The sequence below is a fragment of the Polyodon spathula genome, chromosome 8, assembly GCF_017654505.1.
Source record: "Polyodon spathula isolate WHYD16114869_AA chromosome 8, ASM1765450v1, whole genome shotgun sequence".
Classification (NCBI taxonomy): Eukaryota; Metazoa; Chordata; class Actinopteri; order Acipenseriformes; family Polyodontidae; genus Polyodon; species Polyodon spathula.
Genome location: NC_054541.1, coordinates 40,079,880 through 40,100,833, shown reverse-complemented (window position 1 = coordinate 40,100,833; position 20,954 = coordinate 40,079,880). Strand labels below are relative to the sequence as shown.

Genomic DNA, 20,954 nt, shown 5'->3' with positions numbered 1-20,954 from the left:
GAAATATACAACGTGCTGAACACGCTATAAACAATGGCTTCGTTATTGAAATCAATAGAAATGGCAAACGCTGTTTGTCTGATATAAACGGCTGCCCGAAATAACCCTGTATGCTATAAATGGGGGATACTGTAACTTTGCACTATAATAAATGCTTTTTGAACACTACAGAGGATCTTTGGTTTCTGGTGTAGAGGAGATCTGTTGTCACTTCGTCTTACTTCCGTCAGACTTCTCAGTTTAGCAAGGCAGCTAATCCCAGCATGCTGTGAGTTCATGTAGGTCAGACTAAAAAGGAGATCAGGTCACAGGAATGAACCTCCTCTGTGTGTGTAACAAAAAATGGAGGCATTGCCACTTTCATCATTCCAAACTTTTTATTCCCAAAGATGAATAGAAAAAAGACTGAAATCAGACCCGAGAACAGGTGTGTCTTGTGAAGCATTTGCAAATATAAGCTAATGTAAACAAGGAGAATCAAGCTTTCAGTGTAGATTTCTACAGAGAACTAATTTAACTTCATGACACGCTTCTTTTAGTGCCAATGCCTTTATCTAAAGTAATTTTAGAAAGATGACTTTTGTACCATCTTTTCATAGAAACGGAGAGGAACAAGTTTTTTTTTTTTTTTTAAAAGCACAAATGGTCATGTTCATTTCCAACTCATGATTGTCTTAATCGATAGATCCTGTGCTTCAGCTAACTACAGGTTTCATGGTAAACTGATTTTAAGTTTGAAATTGCTTCGACTGTTTTATTATTAATAACCCCTTTCAGTGGTGTATGTGTTTTTGTCAATCAGTTATATCCACCATCGCCCCCCCCCCCTTTGAAAATACTGAGAGAACCCGACCTTTATGTGATCCTTTTTTATCCTAGTATTGCAGCTAATTTCTCAGGGAACTACAAAGAAGAATAGCATTACAACAGACTTTCTTAAACGCCTCATTCTTTGACATTGGGAACCAGTAATTTGCCAGTCCCTGCTAAAGCGGTATTATTCTCCTCATGTTTCATTTCTTTCCATTGTAAAGAATTAGCAGTTCTATTGATACTGTTCTAGGTCTACAGTTTAGTACAGGGGGATCCTGTACAGTTCTCAAGCACGTCAGCATTGCTTATGTTTTGCCAGTTCCATGTCAGGACACCATGAAGAAGGTCTTTAGCTTGGCAAGCCCGATTAAACATAGGAAAACAGATGCTGTGGAGTCTGTACAGATCAAGGTATGTTTGTGAGCAGTCTGTTTCAATGTACTTGTCTCAGTATGTAAATGCTGTGTGTGTGCTTTTTAACACTGGGTGGGACAAAATGGGTTTACAAGAGTAACTCCTAATATCAATTTGAATTGCCTTCACATAGAATAATTTGCTTGCAAAAAGTAGAGTGTTCTACTGTTTGCCTTTCACTGTTGAAAATTACAGCAGATAACAACCAAATGTGATAACTGATAGTGTAACAATTAATCGATGCATAGATTTATTGATCTGTCCTTAGATTTCCCCAAGCTTTGATTACATATTGGTGAGTCAGTGCATCACATTAGAAGCCAGTTTGAAGTCTCCTGTTGCCGGTTTGCATTAAAACGTTAAGTGTGCTCTTTTAGTGCTATTACAGTAGATAAAGAACATCAACACATTGCTAGGATATGCACTTTAGGCCTCTACATTCGCGTTGGATATGCCCCATGTAAAATGTGTTGAGTTGCTTCATAAGAAAATAAGAACAAAAGAAAGTTTACAAACGAGAGGAGGACATTCGGCCCATCTTGCTCGTTTGGCTGTTAGTAGCTTATTGATCCCAGAATCTCATGAAGCAGCTTCTTGAATGGTCCCAGGGTGTCCGCTTCAACAACATTACTGCTCTGTAATTTGATATATTTCATCTTCTCAATGTTTAAAGTATGCATGGTTACAATAAAACAGACTGCGGTTTGTGAATTATGCTTCTGGCGAAATGTGCTGAATCCTTTCTTGCCATACAGTATTTAGTTTTGGAAAATAAACAGACTGACACATGGTGTTATGCTTTTGGTTTAGTAAAGTGTATACAATGGAGGAATGTCATGTCTTGTTCTTGCGCATCTGCAGTTTAACTTGTATTTGTAGCTGAAACTACATTGTTCCTTTTCTGAAGTCTCTTGCCTGTAGGATGATGCTTTGTTCAGCATTTGCACACAGATTTCAGTAAATGTGTACTGAGCTGAGATGATCTTTTCAATTCTTTGTCTCTATCCCCTTTATCATGTCCTGTTACACAGGACAGGCTTAATGTTTTAAAACCATGAAATAGGGAAGCACTTTATTTAAAACTGAAAATCAACTGATGTGAGTCTCTAGCTCATCCTCCTGGTTTTGATTTGAAAAACTGGTTTCCTTCCCGTCCCCTGTCCCCCTTTTTAAGAAAGAGCAAGGCCATGGAAATGTACAGTAGTATTCAGTATAGCCTACTTTCAGCCCACAAACAGTAATTGTAAGAAGAGTACTGTATTTGTTGCTTATGGGAAAAGATTTGGCAAAGGCCGTGTGTGATATTCAGTTACCATAACCCTATTCTGTGCACATTATTCAGTGTATTTTTTATAAACCTCTTTCAGAACACATTCATCACTTTTACTGCACTTTCAAGGTTCAAATTTTATTTTACCAGGCAACAGGGAGAAAATTTGTGCTACTGCATGTGACTAAAATAACAGAGTACTTAAAGCTTAATGCGGTTTTGGGCAATAAAATCCACTTAATGTTCTCTCCTTGTTAAATGTGTTCTGTTAATTACGGTATGCATCAGTTTTCAACCATTTCTATCTTTGAACCCAACATCAGTATGCACACCATCTCTATCTTGTCACAGCTACTGTATGATTCACTGGTACTTTTGATATTTGTTATGTAAAGGGCTGGGTATTCTAAAGTGTGCCATGCAATGGAGAGTATATTACCTTTCAACTGTTTTAGGTTTTGTGAGAGACTGCAAGTTACAGTAGTGTGCTATGCTAGAATAAGACTATTCTCTATTCATGTCATAATTAACTTGACTCTCAAATAATTCTTTAGAATAGCATCACTCAGTTGGTGTATTTTAGTTGTTTTGTGCCTGAGAACTATCAAAGCCTGGCAATAATACGCCCCCCTTATCTCTGACCATATTGATTCCAGTTCATTAACTCTGAGCGGTGGATTGAGTTTGAAGCTGTATCTCCTTAAAGCAGCAACCTCTACTATTAGGATGCCAAAGTTTAGAAGATAAAACCTTTTTGACCTTGTAGATGGTAATTATTGCAGAGTGTAATCTTCAGGATAACTTTGACTTTCTCACACACATTCCCACATGCAGGATTCCCATCATGAAACCAATTTATTGTACTGAGAATGACTTCAGTGCTACTGTAAGAAGTGGCTGATGGGCTCCAAATACAGGATAGTTTGAAATACTGTACAGGAGAGGGGGAGACTAAATGGTGCTTGGTGTTTGTTAAAACCTTACTCTCTCCCCAGCTGGTATGTTTTTTAGTATGTTTACGAAAACTGTTCATTTGTTTTATAACCAGTGTGTCCACAGTTAGTTTTTTACATTGTACTGCCCTCCTAGTGTCCTAAAGTTGTCAATCACAGAATGACTTGCCTGTCTGGTACATCTCCTGAGAAATACTTACAGCTCTGGTGTTAATCTGAATGAGCAAAGATAGAGCGGGTGCAACAACATGGGGCCTAATTGGCATATAGTGTCCAAAGCTTTGGTATCTGTTGCTGGAATTTAAGAGGATGGCTTCCACTGATTTTGCTTCATTGCAATGTACAGTGTGAATGTATGATTTATATTTTATTTAACATGGTAATTGCTGTATAATTGATATAGTGAACCTCATTACAGTGAAAAGCTGAGGCAACTTGCTTTGCTATAAGCAGTGTATGAAATCTATCTGAGCACAGTGCACATCCTTCAATTCATTTTTGTCATTCCTTGGTAAAGCTGACTAAGTAAGTCTTGGTCATGTTTGTAACAAAAGACAGAGCTGTTGTGTTTGAGATGTAATTACTTTAGAATTATGTGAGTTGCATTTTGGAACAAAGTGCCTGTTGTATTTTCCTAAATGTAATCCTAATCCTCTGAACACTCTTATAATTTTTCTGAGTGCAGGAGAAATGTTAAAACATTTTGTACATGGATTCTACACAGTGCCCTCCTGTATCTTTTTCTCACTTCATGTAGATACATAGATTTATACCCTGTTTCCTTCAGAGGAGATGAAGAAATCCTAGACTTGACTGGAGGTTTTAGCAAATTGCACTCTGGAAACTCCTTGTAGGCAGTACCTTTCACTTATTTATTCTGTGATTTAAGATGGCTGCCGTATTTGGTCTTGTGATGGTTATGTATCTAGATGATAAAGACCTATAAAAGGTATCCTCCAATAAATATGTACTTTTTTTGTTACAAAGCTTCTGCCGTCACCCAAACCTTTTCGCCAACATTTGAATTGCTCATTAACGTGCACAAACCACATTAAACCTGTTCTGCATTAGTAAACAGGCTGATCTGGAGCACCAAATGCTAGAAGGTGACATTTGTAATTGCCAGCTTCGGTTCTTTTCAGTTTCATTTGCGTGTTTGCTCCATGTTTTACTGTAACCTCACATTAACTGTGTAGGTGCTTGTGTACTGTATTTAAATATCATTAACCATCTGTAAGTCTCTACACCTATTCAAGCGAGATTCACATCCCATTTAATTTAACTTGTAAAGCGAATTATAATTCGTAATCATAATGTCTGGAAATTAATGGTGAGGGTGAGGAGGAAGTAAATGGTCAGCAAATGGTGAAAATGATTCCAATGAATACCTGCTGAAGTAGATGTGTTTCGTCAGCCAGTAAAAGTTAATTAGCACACTTACCAATCAGACCTTGACATTCCATGAACCAGCTGGATTTATGCCCCAGTTAGGTTCTTGTTCTGGACAGGAGGACACAAAGGGACAAATTGTTCCCAGATTTTCAGTCTGACATTTGGTTAAATGTTAGGTTTCTGTTTCCAGACATAACCGGCGTCATGTAATGAGCCTCCTCAGAGACGCTTTTTTAGTCTTCCTTTGTAAAGGGAGGCCAGCAGCTTGCGTCACTCGTATGCAGAGCCCAGTATAGTAACAGTGCATGTCTGGAAACAGAAACCTTAGCTGTTGATCAAGTCATGCCAAATGAAAATAGGTTGTGTCAGGCTAGCTCTTCAAACATTCATCTTCCTTATTCTCACATAGATATTGAACTGATTCAGGAAGCAGAGGCTGCAGAATAGCTATGCAGTTGCATGCAAGTTGGTTGTGTCTTTTTAAATGGCATATGTGCTGTATAGATTTAAATGGGCAAAAACAGGTATTGATTTGACAGACACTTGCATCCCTACCTGAGACCAATTCACACAGTTGGACTACTGGTTTTGCTGTCTACTTGGTTCCTTCTAGAGATGTAAGATGTATGGCCTTGCCATTGTGATGTCCAGACATTTTTTGTTGTGTTATCTTGAAACTGCTTAGATGTTGTTGTTGTTATTGGCAGCCCAAATTGTGTGGGTGTAATCTCCGACTGTACCATCACCCTGCATGTGTCGCTGTGTGTGAAGCAGGTGCCGTTCCTGAAATCCACTTAGGAATTAATTTGAAGTGTGTTGCATATATTGCGATTAGGTATAAATTGGCAGTCTTGGTAATACAGTATTTGAATCATATTTTGTTCTTGAACAGATGTAGTACATAATCCATTTTTTATACTTCCAGACGTGGAATGTTTGAAAAGTTTACATGTTACTAAATTAGATGTACAATCATTTGGCGTTTTAACAGCTTGGAAGCCCTCTTGAATTTATTTCAGTAATCAAAAGGTTGGTAAGGAAGCTGGATAACAACCACTTGCTTGCCATCTTCAGTATATAAACTAAACAGAAATTTCTGCTGCTTTTTTTTTTCTCTCCACAGCAAATCCAGTTTGCTGACCAGAAGCAGGAGTTTAACAAGCGCACCACCAAGGTTGGCCGTCGCTCCCTGTCCCGCTCCATCTCCCAGTCCTCCACAGACAGCTACAGCTCGGGTAGGACCCTTCAGCAGCCCGTCCTGCTGGTGCTGGGTGTGCTCTACCCAGCTGGATTACCTGTTATATTTTCACAAATTATGATAAGTGACATCCTACAGTTGGTCAAATGACAAACTTCTGGATGACCAAGACATCAATTTTAACCATATCCTGTGGTCATTTGGGGTTTTATTATTGCATCTTAGATTTATTTATTTCGAAATACGGAAGTGGTTGATTTTAGATTGACTGTTATATATACAGAGGAAACACTTGCTACTAAATTGATGATAATGGCCCGCTGTGTTTGGCTATTTATATAAAATAATAGTAATAAAAAAAAACCCAATAACTTATTAGTGTAGGCGCAGTCTTCCTACTCCTAAGTTCTGTGTTTAGAACTGAGTGGACACATGTCATTTCTGAAATCAACACGAATTAAAGTGCTTCTCGCTTGTAATTTTACAAATTTGTATAAAACAGTTTAAAAGAAATGAAAGCTGTTTACTCTAAGGTCTTTTAGAAATTAGAATTCTCTGTATGAGAAGCTCTTACCTTCAGTTTATTCATAAGGTTTTCATAAATGCAGCCCCACACTCTTACTCAACAACAATGACAGATAACATGCAGAAACTCTCCCCTGAAAGTTCCTTAGCTGTTAAGCGGATAATCGTCACATTTTCAATAGTATAGCACAGTTATGATAGTACAGTTTTGAATTTCCAGTGAGCCATTGTGGAGAGCTGAACACCAATACCACAGTGTGCAGGCAGCTTAATTCAATAAATAGTAAATTTATTAGCAGCTTAATTTAAATAAATAATGCATGTTAATGTCACATTTTTATTGGCCAAAGAAACTAGAATTTCAAGTTTTATAAGACACATTCATTTAAGTAAGGGGTGTTTTAAATTATGTATTTGTTTGTATCACAACCAACGTGCCATTTCTCAGGTGTCTGTAGCTCTAATAGCTTCAGCCATAAAAATATTTGACCTAGAAACCCTAATACCAGTGCCTTGATTACATTTTTAAAAAGAAAAAAATGTAAAGCCTGTGGAATTAAACTACCTTCTAGTGTTTCAGAGCCCCCTGCACTGTTAAAAATAATAGCAATATTATATATTTTTCAGTTAATTACACATCAGGGCTCTTAAATCAGCTAGGTAATGAGTTTCTCAACCTTTACTCCTGCAGTGTTCTTTCTTGTAAACACTGCAGGGTGTTCTGTAACACAAAGCTGCAGTAGGTTTGATTTTGAATTTCACTGAAGTTCAGTTTTTCATTAGTTTCTGTGGTTTTAATCCGCTTGTTCAAAGATGCTGGTGCTCAAAACGTCTTAACCGCTGTGTGGTGTTCCTTTTCTGATCGGAATGACGATATTTCTTCATATTAAAGTAATTACACTTTCAGCGTTAAAATGTTTTGATCAACGTAATGGAGACAGCAAGGTGTGTAATGAACTCCTGCTTTTATCACTTACTGGCTGAACCCCAGGACATTGAAAACAAGCTTTTATTGGCTGTATTATGCCTTCACACTTGACTAAATTGAATGACCAAAAGCTGATTTACATTAATAAGGTCAGGATCCCATTGAGAAAATAGCATTTGGTGGAAAAACTATTTTAAGTCATGCATGTTTTTTTATGGTATTTCAACTACATACTGCAGTTCTGAGGTATTTAATGTTTTGTTTCCCGACACTGTGTGCATGCATCCATTTAAAATGCATGGTAAATGATGCAGGATGACACAGAAGCTGTGTGTAGCAGGTGGTGGTGGTGGTGGGGGTTGCTGTGTGTAGCAGGTGGGGATGGTGGGGTGCTGTTGCCTGGTCGCAGTGTTCCCAACTTCGCGATTTTTGTCACAAGATCTAGCAACTTTTGGGTTTCCCTCGCAACAAAAACATTGTCAAAGTGACTAGGGACAAATCTAGCACCTTTCACTGCAGACAACAGAGCTTTTCAGAGAAAGAAGTCACCAAGTTGTATCATCACAACCTAAGTCACACGCTGCTCAATACACCACGCTTCTCTCGTCCTGAAGCAGTACAGTGGTGGCGTTCCTCATGTATTGCAGATTTCCGCAGTTCTGGACAAAACTGCAGAGGTGCTCGTTCTTCGAGGGCTGCTGCGTGACGTCACTCGACTCCACCCACAGAAATCTGTGCAGATCCTGCGCAGCCCAGCGCAGCTTTGAAAAATTGCTGCGGAGCTGGTTGCGGCTGTGAACCAAAGAGATCATGAGTGACCTGCTAATCGTAATGCAAATAACTACAACTGCTTCCCCCATTGTTAGCGGAAGCGAAAATCAGTTATTTACACAAACATAATGTACTAAATCAGTGATAATTGATGTATAATGTTACTGTAAAATCAGTTACATCAGACTAACTCTATAGGTAGATAATCCAGACAAATATAAATAGGACGTTTTAAAAATTACCAACCATCATTAATACATTTAATATTGTTTATATTAGTATTTACTCTGGTTAAGAGATTCCAAGAGGACTGGTAAATTGCCTAGCGACATTTCTGGCAGCACTGCCTGGTCGTTTCTGTATCAAGCCTGTATTGGGTCTGCAGCGAGACCCCAGTGCTGAGGCCTTGTTGATTAACAGCTGCCTGTGCCAAGATGCCTTCTCTGATGGCTTGGTAGAAGTGCACTCAACCAACATGGAGCAAGGGCATCTCGTCCATTCACATCCTGATACTGTACGTGTCGGTTTAAAAAATAAATAATAATAATCTATCATGTGCTAATCACAGTTCTAAATCACTGCAAGAATGGGGGAGAAACACCAAACTGTAACCAAACAAACCACTTCAGTTTCTAAATAAGAGCCCTTTTTTATACCATGAACATAAAGCAAACATTTCATCCCAGGAAACAGGGGCACTGTTTTTAATGAAAACTGAACCAACCGATATAGGAAAACCAGATATAACACTGTGAATAATTTCTACAGTTGAAAGTTGGCATGTGATTAATTGGTGTTTTCATGACCCGTTTCAGCTGCCTCCTACACAGACAGCTCAGATGATGAGACCTCTCCGAGAGACAAGCAGCAGAAGAACTCCAAGGGAAATAGTGACTTCTGCATCAAAAACATCAAGCAGGCAGACTTCGGGCGGAGGGAGATCGAGATCGCTGAGCAAGGTACAAGGAGAGGGCTGAGAACTGCCACAGCCTCAATCCAGTGGAGTCTAGGGGAAGTTACTGAAGGCTGTTCAGGAGGGTTCTGAACTGCCACACCCTCACTCCAGTGGAGTGTAGGGGAAGTTACTGATGGCTGTTCAGGCATGCAGTAAAATCATTTAATCTTTTAGAAAAGTTGTGTCTGCACAATAGAAATAACAGAATGTAATTGTTCAGATTGAAAAAACCTTTATATACTCAATAAAAGACTGTCTGTCAGTTTAAAATAAATAATAATAATAATAATAATAATAATAATAATAATAATAATAATAATAAGGTGCTTGCCTTTACATGTCAGACCCTGGGACAACTTTTTAAATAGTTTTTTTTTTTTTTTTTTTTTTTATTTATTTTAAAGGATGAGTTTATTTGTGAAATCCTCATTCACTATAAACTTGTCCCAGTGAATTAAATGCAGTTCTTGAAGGGATTTTTTTTTTGTAAAAGCATGCTCCCCCAGTATCTCCTGTTAATGGTTCTTTACCCTTATTTACTGGAAATGACAGTATACCAAAGTGCAAAATTAGTTGTGTAATTGTTTAGATATTTATTTTTATTAGTATTATGCAATACTAAAAAGCATTGCCATAATGTAACTGTAAATCAAATGGTAAAAAAATATAAGCATAACAAATTATTTGAAATTATTGTGGCATTGCTGTTTTCTGAGATTACTACTGGAAAAATACTATTTTACAATATTCAAGCTTTTAAATTAAGGATTTATTTCAACCTTCTTCTACTTTTTGCTTGTTTATTTAATTTTTTTTTTATCATCAAATTTATTTTAAACTGTAAATGATTAAGTTAGTACATGTCTGCTTTTGTGAGGTTTTTGGAAGACTGTTTGCTACGTGTTGCCAGTTTCCAATGTAAAGGATTTTAGACCTCTGCACAGGAATAGTTTATTGTGTCTGTAAGGAGAGGGCTGAACGCAGGGATGTAAGAGATCCCCTTAGAGATCACAGCAGTCTGAACACTGAAGAAAATATCAATATTAAATCAAAAGTGAACAGTATAAAGTATACACCCAGTATACCGGCTGGCTAAAACACTTACACTTCCCCAAGCTGGAGGTCAAACCAGATTCCTTCATTAGGATTTTTTTTTCCCAAAGTCATGAACTAACACGACTATCAGGGACTGCATTTCTAACCTTATTTTACTTTTTTTAAAAATGCCTTTTAACCCCCAGCTCATTATACTGCGTGCTGGCCCAGTGTCAGAATACCGATAGTGGCCAACCCTGCTGATCTGTTTCATATCATAAAATCTACTGTGCTTTAGGTGTATGAAACGTGCATGGCATGGCAGTTCAGTACAGTGTGGAAACAACAGTGGTAATCAAAAATGGATATTGTGACATTCAAGATCGTTATTGATGACTTGAGCCATTCTACAGTGTTGGCAGCCAACCCTAGTGTCTACTTTCCCATATGTGCGTGATTATGTAACAGTTGTGTAATAAGTGTCCATGCATCCATTTAAAATACAGGGTACAGGGTGATGCAGTAACTGTGTGTAGGTGGGGGTGGCTGTTGCCTGGTCGTTTCTGTATCAAGCCTGTGTTGGGGCTGCAGTGAGACCCCAGTGCTGAGGCCTTGTTGATTAACAGCTGCCCGTCCTGCCTGTGCAGAGATGCCTGCCCTGATGGCTTTGAGGAAGCGAGCTCAGGGAGAGAAGCCACTGGCTGGAGCAAAGATCGTGGGCTGCACTCACATTACTGCGCAGACTGCTGTAAGTACAATAGATCCCCTTATTAACCAGTTCTGTCTGTTTTTACAAGTACAAGCACGATTTTTCCAATTAGAAAGATACAGGTGTATATTCTATACGACTAAAGTACATTTGTTACCCGCTAGTCCACACACACTTTGTCGCATTTAATTATTATTTTTTTTGTCTCGAAATAAAGGAAATTGTTGTTGAGCGAGTTTCTTCATCTAGTAAAATTGTATTAAGGGACCAGTTAATGGGCATATTTGTGTAAAGCCTACAGCAGCCTCAGTAGAAACAAATGTAAATGTACTGAATGTCCCCACTGTACAGAATGTATCGCTTGCCTCATAGCTAAAAATGAACTGAAATAAGGATGTGTTTTAATGTTTGTTACAGCCCTTCCCATTAGGGGAATGTGCCTGCTATAACATAGCATGGGGCAGTTTTACTGTGGTGTTATCTACCCCAAGAGGGACTCTATTCACAAAGTTTTAACTTCTGATCTATTTAAACTGTAAGTATAATCAAGTGTCAATTTTACCCAGGCTTTGAGTAAACATTCAAAATACCTTGTGGTGTTAAGCTTTGTGTGGGGCTAATATAACCAGATTTACTACTAGTGGTATTATTTTCTTATCCAGCAGGCAGCAGTGTTGCTTTCTCAGTGCACTACATGATGAAATCTGCAATGGTGTTATATTAGTACGCTTTGCATGAAACCAATCACCATTTCTCACAGATCTTACATTTAGTTATTTTAAATATGTCGTTGCTTGAGCTTCACGCAGCAGTCCAGCTGTTCCCTGTTTTCCATGGAACAGTTTAAAGTCTTTTTCCTAATTCACTAAGGATCCACCAAGCCAACTTGTATCAGATCTTTGAGCTGAGTCCCGGTGATTTTGTATCAGGCCTTTGAGCTGAGTCCTGGTGATTTTGTATCAGGTCTTTGAGCTGAGTCCTGGTGATTTTGTATCAGGTCTTTGAGCTGAGTCCTGGTGATTGTGATGCATGTTAGCTCTCCCAAAGCGTTCAGTGCTCTGTATCCAGTTACATATTGTGTGTGTGTGTGTGTGTGTGTGTGTGCCTCCCTGCCTGCAGGTCCTGATGGAGACTCTGGCTGCCCTGGGTGCTCAGTGCAGATGGGCTGCCTGTAACATTTACTCCACACAGAATGAAGTTGCAGCTGCCCTTGCTGAAGGTGGTAAGTTTCGCTGTACTTTCACTTGCTGTCCACTGACTCATCAGGCTAGAACTGAGTGGTGGGAATGGTCCTGAAGCTGACGTGTTCGGGCTAAGGTTGAATGTGAACTCTTATTCTGGGTCTGCCTAAAAAAAAAAAAAAAACATGGATGCAAAAGCTTTTGGGTGTCGCATCTTGGCGAAGTCATTCCAGTTATTGTACTAAAATAACAGAAAGAAGCACCTCCTGCCTACAGCTCAAGAAAGACAATAAAAACTTAACCACTCTCAATACTGAACCTCTTACAGAAAAGTGCAAGTTGTTCATATAATACACTCTCCAGTCATTTCAGACATGTCTCAGGTTTCTACTTGGTGTAATTCTGTAATTGGTAAACTGGACTTGGAAGTGTTGGAGTACCAAATTTAGACATGCTTTAATGTGCAAAGGCACAATCTAAACCCTGCCTGTCGCTGTGCTGTGTCTTGTGCACCTCCCATACTTGTCCCTGACAGTATCCTCCAAAACCATTATCAAAATGCAGTAATCAATTCACACTAAATTAAACTGACTGTATTGCATTTCGTAGAGCTGTGAATAAGAGAATAAATGTTGCATACCTTTTCTCTTATTAGGCAGTATAATAAAATCATAATAAAGATGTCTGATGTTTTAAATCTGAATAGAAGTTATGCTTTACTGGCAGTGAAGATAACAACCTTAAGTTAAGTCTGTGTATTTTTTGCCTAACCTCTGCTTATGGTGTTTTTTTTCTGTTTTATTTTTTAATTTTTTCACTGATGGCGATTTTGTATTTCATTTGTTTTAGCTGTGAGAACCTACATACAAAGCTGTTTTTGTTTTTACCGGTTATGCGGGGGCCATGAGGAATATTCTCATGGCGTCAAATGAACGGGACACCAGGGTGCAACGCTGCCTCTGGGTACCGCGTGGTGTTTCATCTCTTGTGCTACGTTCCTGTTGGTCATCACCCACTTTCCAATTTCTGTATGGTAGGGTTTGCTGTGTTTGCATGGAAAGGTGAATCAGAAGACGACTTCTGGTGGTGTATCGACCGTTGTGTCAATGTGGAGGGGTGGCAGCCCAACATGGTATGTGCCCTCGGAGCATGCTATTTTTACCCAAGCACCCCTAGGACAGTAATTCTGATATTTACTTGTTTTGTTGTTGCCTTTTGGTGCAAGTATTGTTGTAGCTGCACTGTAATGCCCTCTAGAGCCCCAACATTGTCAACGTCAGAGTTCATAGTAGAGGAAACGCGTCACATTTTTTTGTCCCCTCAATGTTCAGATTCTGGATGATGGAGGTGACCTCACTCACTGGATCTATAAGAAGTACCCCAACATGTTTAAAAAAATCAAGGGAATTGTGGAGGAGAGTGTCACTGGAGTGCACAGGTGGGTCAGAGCAAACAAACAGCTATGCCTTTGCTGTGTCGTGGAGCCAGGTCTTTTCATTGGACACTGTTTTTCAAATACATTTGTAATAATACGCCCTGCTCTTGTGTGTATTAACTATCCAAGTTGTACTGAAATAAACAGTTACTTGTGCAACAAATATCCATGCTGTTGTTGATAGTTATAGTATTAGTGATGGTGTTAGTAATATAGATACAGTGGAGGCACCCTTGCATATATCTTTATCTGTATGTCATGAGTGTTTTACATACGTAGAGAACTGCTTATTATAAGTTGTGTTTAAGTACATAAATCTATGGAAATAGTTATTCTTTCCTTGTTTATTTGTATTTTCTCTTTAGGTTGTACCAGTTGTCTAAAGCTGGGAAGCTGTGTGTCCCAGCCATGAACGTGAACGACTCTGTAACCAAACAAAAATTTGATAATCTTTACTGCTGTAGGGAGTCCATCCTGGATGGGTAGGTACACTACTCTGAGCATCAAACATTTCAGAGCTGGCTTTGATAGCAGAAGGCGTACTGCAGTGATCATGTGTGTGTTTGTCACCGAGCTGAGAGGTATTGTTGACTTGGATGGAGAGCATAATGTCTCTTGGCTACATTTCAAGGTTAAGACTACATCATTAATCATGCACAGCATGTAGGTTAACTCTTCAGAATGCCAAAATGTGTTTTTGTTTTTTGATATTTGTCAGCTTGATACCTCTTTCCTTTATGGATTTTCAAGCATGAGTCTGTTTGTAGGCAGTTGACATTGTGAGGTGCTGCTATTGGTGAGGGAATCAGTCAGACCCCACAAAGAAAATCAACATTTCCAAATACAATAATGTCTCCCAATTTTTTTTTCTTCCCAGTCTTAAAAGAACAACAGATGTGATGTTTGGAGGAAAGCAGGTGGTAGTGTGTGGATATGGAGAGGTAAATGCTCTACAACAATATATTGTGGTTTTAAAGAACTCAATGCGGCCAACAACATGTACATCAACTAGCAACATGGTCCACTGTTATGGCTGGGGTTGAACAACTAGCTTTTGTTCCCGTTTCTCTATGTTGGCATGGACTGTGCTTGGCTTTTATATTTTGAGATTACTGTGAATAAGGGAGTACTGGCCACAAATTTTGATAATGCCATTTGATAAAATAAGCAGTAATCATCGTAGTTGGTTGTGTGTTAAGGTCACTTTGCACAAACTGGAAAAAGGTAGCGCATCTTGCTTTTGGTCACTAGATGGCAGTGTATAATAAGGCATGGACACTTCAGCTTGTGCGTTTTGTAAAAGTATACCATTATAATCTGTCCTGCCATTCGCATTCAGATTTGAAGAAGAAAATTCGATGCATTACGGTAGATGCTTTACGCTTTTGCATAAAATTACACAGTGCACTCCTTTTTATAAGAATCACTGATATACGAATCAACTGCATATAGTGATCAGAACCACTGGGACAAAATCATTCCTATACTAACAATGTTAAAATACTCTAAGAGTCAAGCAATTCGCTTATAAGAATCATTTCGGGGCAAACTGACTACATGTAATACGGTACTGTATCTTGATAATATAAAAAGATTGCTTACCCCCGAGGACTTGTTTTGATGCATTGTCCTCGGTGATTGAGCACCATAAATGATCATGCTGGAGTCTTGATTTACAGTTTAAAACCGGTGTTGGTTTTATTTTTCTTACAGTATGGTGGGGAAACAACCACTAATAAAACAAACAAGCCTTGCTCTCAGTTGGTGCACTAACAAAACGCGTGGTTCCTGTGCATACATGGGGGAACTCATGACATCTATTGGTCAACCCACTACACTGCAGGAAACAAAGCTTTCATTGTCAAACTAACAATGATTGTGCACCACAGTAATCATATAGGTCCGCTTTTAATAATCAACCATATATATATATATATATATATATATATATTATATATATATATATATATATATATATATATATATATATATATATATATATATATATATATATATATATAGTGTGTGTGTGTGTGTGTGTGTGTGTGTGTGTGTGTGTGTTTGTTTGTTTCACATCAAGCTAAAGATATTTCGACATGTCTAAACAAGACATGGGTTATGACATTTCCTTGTGGTCTTTTCATGTCCCTGTAGGTGGGAAAGGGGTGCAGTGCTGCCCTGAAAGCCATGGGCTCCATTGTGTACGTCACTGAGATAGACCCCATCTGCGCACTGCAAGCTTGGTAGGTATTTTATTGCAATAGCAAACAAGCGAAGAGGTGAGATCACAGGTGTATGTTTGAGGCTTTTCCAAGAATGAAACCGCATTGTCAGCAGTTTTGAGTTAATATCTGAGTATTTACTTTCCTTTCAGAGCCTACATACATAGAAGTAAATATACTAAAGCTTTCATCATTGTGCATATATATATATATATATATATATATATATATATATATATATATATATATATATATATATATAAAATAAATAAAAAACAAGAAAAAAAAGCTCTTTCCTCATTTTTTGTTCCATTCCTTGAGATATATTTTCTTTCAGCATGGATGGTTTCAGACTGGTGAAGCTGAATGAGGTCATCAGACAGGTGGACATAGTAATCACTTGTACAGGTAAAGTGAATATGTTAATTTATCAATAGAGCATCACTCATTTCAAATATTTCTGGATTCAAGTATGTGAAAGTGATGCTAAGGTATACTGTGAATCACTAAAGTAGCCCAGTCAAATAAAGTAAGGATACATGAATAATAAGGAATCTTACACCCTACATCGTGAAACACATTAATTTGAAATAGATGTCATTAAAAATGAAGTTGAATATCATTACTCTGGGTTTATCTAGTAGAGGTGGGTTGTCCATGACCCGGTTCCTCAGAGATACTGGATTTAGTGGACAGGTGTTGCAGCCTATAGTTAAGTATCAACTGGCTGTGGTTGAGGAGGAAAGAGGCTGATTGGGGACCTCAAAAGGTGATGAAGAAAGTTACTATCAATGAACAGGAATGGAGGGCTAAGGTAAGTACTCTGAGCTGGGTTGGGTGGGGTGGAGGAGGGGAGTGGTGTTGGGACGCCAGCATCACCGTCGAGCTTTCCCGAGGTGTTGTGGGCTTGTCGACGAAACGCCAAAGACAGGAAGAGCCCCACCCAGCCCATTCCAGTGAAACCCCAAAGACAGGAAGAGCCCCACCCAGCCCTTTCTAGGTGGCTTCCCTGCAGAGGTGCAAGGGACGCCTCACATTGATTAATCCTTGGAGCCAGCATCGCCACGCGTGTTGTGTGTGCTGGTGCGCCAGGAAGGGTGCGAATAGATCCCTGGAGCCAGAATTGCACTTCAGCCATCAACAGCAGGCCAGTAAGAAATACACATTACTTGTTGGAGGAATGTTTGTGAAAGCTGTGTCCGATATTAGCATGAAGTAAATATCGGCATCTACTCGTTAAATAAATAAATAAAATCTAAAACTAAAAGCAGTGTTTCTCTGAAATTCATACAAATATGTTTTTAATTTTCAGTTGGCTGAAACAGTGTCATCAGTGCCATAGTGACAGTAAGAAGAAAAGGGCACACTCAGAAATAATAAAATCCGCCAAAACCGTGTCGGCTTTCAATCGATCTATGATATTGTCAAATACCATGTCTACTCAAGTTTCTTCATTTTCTGTTTCCTAATTGTCCTCAAAATTGACTGCAAGCAAGGTTTCAAATGTATGTTGACCTAAAACATTAAAGCTTACTAAATGTGAATCCAGGCATTTAAAATAAATACATACATAAATAATTTTAATTAGGCTAATGGACCTTTCAATTTGTTAGTGGCACACTGATATTATTAAGTGCTGAGGCTGTTTGGCAAACAGTGTGGTTGTGCTAAATATTTTTGAAAAAATTGGAAATCGATACAGCAGGACATTGAGTAAAATACTATGCAATTTATGATTTGTTGTGTTAGTTTACCATTTAAACATTTACTGTTTTAAAATAAACCAGGTACCCAATCAACCGACTGAGGAGAGAGAATATTCTATACAGTAGAATATGCATGATTTCTTTTAGAATTGATCTGTAAATTCTGATTATTAATAAAATAGTCTTCCTCTGCCTCAAAATACATTCCAAACATCGTTTTGTACGGCTATTGTTCAGTATAACGTTCACCCCTGGCATTGTGTGCGTCACTGAACATATTTATTTAACAGCCCTTGTATAACCCTCACCCCTTAGAAAAATTCACTCTGCTACAAGCTCTCTGCTATCCTAAAAGCAAAGAATACAGTTTAGTAGAATCAATCCTACTTCATACCAGCAGTTGATTATAATGATGATATTAGCCATTTCTTATTGATTGGAGGTACCAGAACATAGCACCGGCAGAAGTTAGTTAATTTTTAAAAAATGTCTTTTATTTAGGTAATAAAAACGTTGTGGTAAGGGAATACTTGGACCGTATGAAGAATGGTTGCATTGTCTGCAACATGGGACATTCCAACACTGAAATTGACGTGGTAAGCACTGGCAGCTGGCTGCTTGAAAATCGATTGTCTATCCTAGATTTGAAGGTTGTATAAAGATTAGTTTCACACTTGGTTAGGAATAACTGTTTAATTCTGGATTCAATGTTGAACACAGTTAACCCTAGTGTGTATGTGATGCTCTGACTCATTCATCTTCGTTCTGTGCATTTCAGGCCAGTCTGCGCACTCCTGAGCTGACCTGGGAGCGTGTTAGGTCACAGGTGGACCATGTGATCTGGCCTGACGGCAAGAGGATTGTGCTGCTGGCCGAGGTGATTGCTTGCATTTAACTGAATGTGCACAACATCCTGACGAGAACATGTTCAGATTTAAACAGTGTTCCTATTAATATGGTGACATTTAAAAAGGAATTGGCATTACAGATATGGGACGGTAAAAGGCTAATATGTAATAACAGGTTTCATTCAGTTACAAGTTATAACGGTATTGAGGACAGCTGGCTTTTCCATTAGAAACTGTTAACAAAAAAGGTGTCTCTTGAAGTGACCAGAGAGCAGGGTTGGCTTTGAGGGCTGCTGTCTAGAGATTGTTTTCATTTACAGTAGTCATTTTTTCATCAAGAGGACTAAATCAGAAAATGGATATTATGTCATTCTCTAAATTATTATTTAAATTGGCAAATATGTACTGTACACAAGACTTGCATTTACTAGTTTGCCTAGATCTTTATTGAAGAGCATGAGCAGTCAACCTCTCTGTCTGTTTGCAGGGTCGTCTGCTGAATCTGAGCTGCTCTACAGTTCCTACCTTTGTGCTCTCCATCACTGCAACCACCCAGGTATGGACTTTTCAACCTGAGTACAAAAATGCACACTGTTAGTCCTGCACATCATAATGTTGCACTACATGCAACCTAAACTACCAGTGAACGGGAGGGTGGGTGCCCTGGAACTATGTATTGTCCATGTAATGGGTGGATGCTTGTCTAAAAAGGTTGCATACTCCTGTATTCTGAGTGTTCCTCCCCTTTCCCCAGAACTGTACAATATGACCGTCAAGCTAAGGTGACTGAGGTGTAGACATTGGCCACCGTTTCAGCACCTGAGCTTTGGTGGTGGTGCTACCATCCAGCACCAGAACGCAGTCGAGTCTGTCGCTGCTTTTTTCTCAAGCTCTCTTTGATCCCCAGGCACTGGCTTTAATAGAGCTTTACAATGCTCCAGAGGGCCGTTACAAGCAGGATGTCTACTTGCTGCCAAAGAAAATGGGTAAGAAATTGCCTTGAGACCTGCTTTAATAATATAGTAGTGTTTGACTGTTTTGACATTTTATTAAAACAGAAAGTAGAAGTGAATTTATGTATAGGAATACTTAGAGGTACGTTACTGCAAACACAGTAAACAATAGGGTATATTATTATTATTGCGCAACCCTCAGGGTCCAAGCCTCCCCTCCCCAAGGCAGGGTATTATTGTTAAATCGTTTTTTTTACAATACACAGATAAGTGGAAGTAGTTATTTTTGCTTGCTTTTTGTTCTTTCACTTTTTTTTTCCTGTAACACATGCAATCCAACAGTCACACACGCAGATATACACACACTCACAAATATTTTTGGTTGGACCGATACAGAAAAGCAGGCAGCTGCATGCCCATATTAGCATGTCTAGTAAATTATTAATAAACTGAAGGGAGACTTCCACTCTTATCTGAAAATATAGATTTAATTTTTTCTATAGATGAGTATGTGGCGAGCCTTCATCTTCCAGCATTTGACGCACATCTAACCGAACTGACGGATGAGCAAGCAAAGTACCTGGGCTTAAATAAAAACGGGCCCTTTAAGCCAAATTACTATAGGTAAGAATACACTTGCTGATCAGAACAGATCCTGTACTGTAATAGCTATAAAACAATTGCGTGTATGTGTATATATAATATATATACACATACGTTTTTTTTTTTTTTTTTTTTTTTTTTCCCCCCCAATGGCCTTGCGTTGGCCAGGAATTTACCATTTGTTCTGACTAACAACAATAATAATGTCAGTACTGTTTCTTATACTTGTAGGATAATCTGGACAACCTTCAGCTGCAGTACAGCAGCACATGCTTTTTATCAGTTGTGTCCTAAGTCCAGTATGATACAATTGAATTAATTTAGCACTGCATACTAAGAAACCTTTCATAGAGCTTCACAAACAAGAACAGCCCAGTGTACAACGTACAGTTACACTGAGAACCGTGCTGGTGTGTGGTTGTTAAAGATTCATACAGAAGCTTTGCCAGGTCCCTGGTGACGTATTTTTCTCTGAGCAGCTGCACTTCACTGCTCCAAGCATGAATGTAGTAAATATAGTATTGTGAATTTTAGTATTAAATACTATTTTAGTGGCAAACAATGATTTTTATAGTCATTTTGTTGTATCTGTGCACAGTAAGGATTGCACAGTGGCTTCATTTTTAACATGTTTGTTTTTTTTATGCTTGTTGTAAGGTTCCAAAAATGACTTTTTTGTGTTTGTTTTTTTTTTCTTCTTTTTATTTAAGATATTAGCCTTCTGTAAAAATAAAAAATAAGACCAGAAGAACAGTAGAGACCAGAACAAGAAAAGAAGCCTTTCAAAGCAGCTGTACAGGATTTAAGAAGCTCGTGATTTTAAAAAGCTGGACTTGGCAGCGAAGCAGACACACACAGCACATTGAGCTTTAATTATTTAAACTGGAATATTGTAATCTAACCTGCAGGCAGCCCTGGCTGCTGGGTCACTCCTGGAGTGGCTTGAGGAGGTTACATGGATTCATTTTCTCTTGCGTATCTTGTCAGTTCTAAGTAATCTATTAGAGGTGTTATTGTAACCCTAAAGAGAGATATTGGAAACA

The 20,954-nt window shown here is 38.5% G+C and overlaps 1 protein-coding gene across 5 annotated transcripts in view; it reads left to right on the top strand.

Annotated features, from left to right (window-relative positions):
* LOC121319950 (putative adenosylhomocysteinase 3) overlaps positions 1-20,954 on the top strand; it is a 35,766-nt gene extending 14,812 nt beyond the window's left edge. Inside the window, exons 1-17 of one of the 5 annotated variants that reach the window (XM_041257947.1) lie at positions 5,379-5,459; positions 5,966-6,077; positions 9,080-9,223; positions 10,881-11,002; positions 12,083-12,185; positions 13,182-13,276; positions 13,476-13,582; positions 13,945-14,061; positions 14,457-14,520; positions 15,734-15,822; positions 16,139-16,209; positions 18,009-18,103; positions 18,286-18,384; positions 18,843-18,911; positions 19,263-19,341; positions 19,812-19,932; positions 20,622-20,954. In XM_041257947.1, coding sequence (XP_041113881.1) covers positions 10,904-11,002; positions 12,083-12,185; positions 13,182-13,276; positions 13,476-13,582; positions 13,945-14,061; positions 14,457-14,520; positions 15,734-15,822; positions 16,139-16,209; positions 18,009-18,103; positions 18,286-18,384; positions 18,843-18,911; positions 19,263-19,341; positions 19,812-19,932; positions 20,622-20,628 — 1,215 coding nt within the window. In that variant the 5' untranslated portion in view covers positions 5,379-5,459; positions 5,966-6,077; positions 9,080-9,223; positions 10,881-10,903 and the 3' untranslated portion in view covers positions 20,629-20,954. Of the gene's footprint in view, positions 1-5,378; positions 5,460-5,965; positions 6,078-9,079; positions 9,224-10,880; positions 11,003-12,082; positions 12,186-13,181; positions 13,277-13,475; positions 13,583-13,944; positions 14,062-14,456; positions 14,521-15,733; positions 15,823-16,138; positions 16,210-18,008; positions 18,104-18,285; positions 18,385-18,842; positions 18,912-19,262; positions 19,342-19,811; positions 19,937-20,621 lie in introns of those variants that run through there. The other 4 variants (XM_041257945.1, XM_041257943.1, XM_041257946.1 and 1 more) reach the window with 4 other exon arrangements.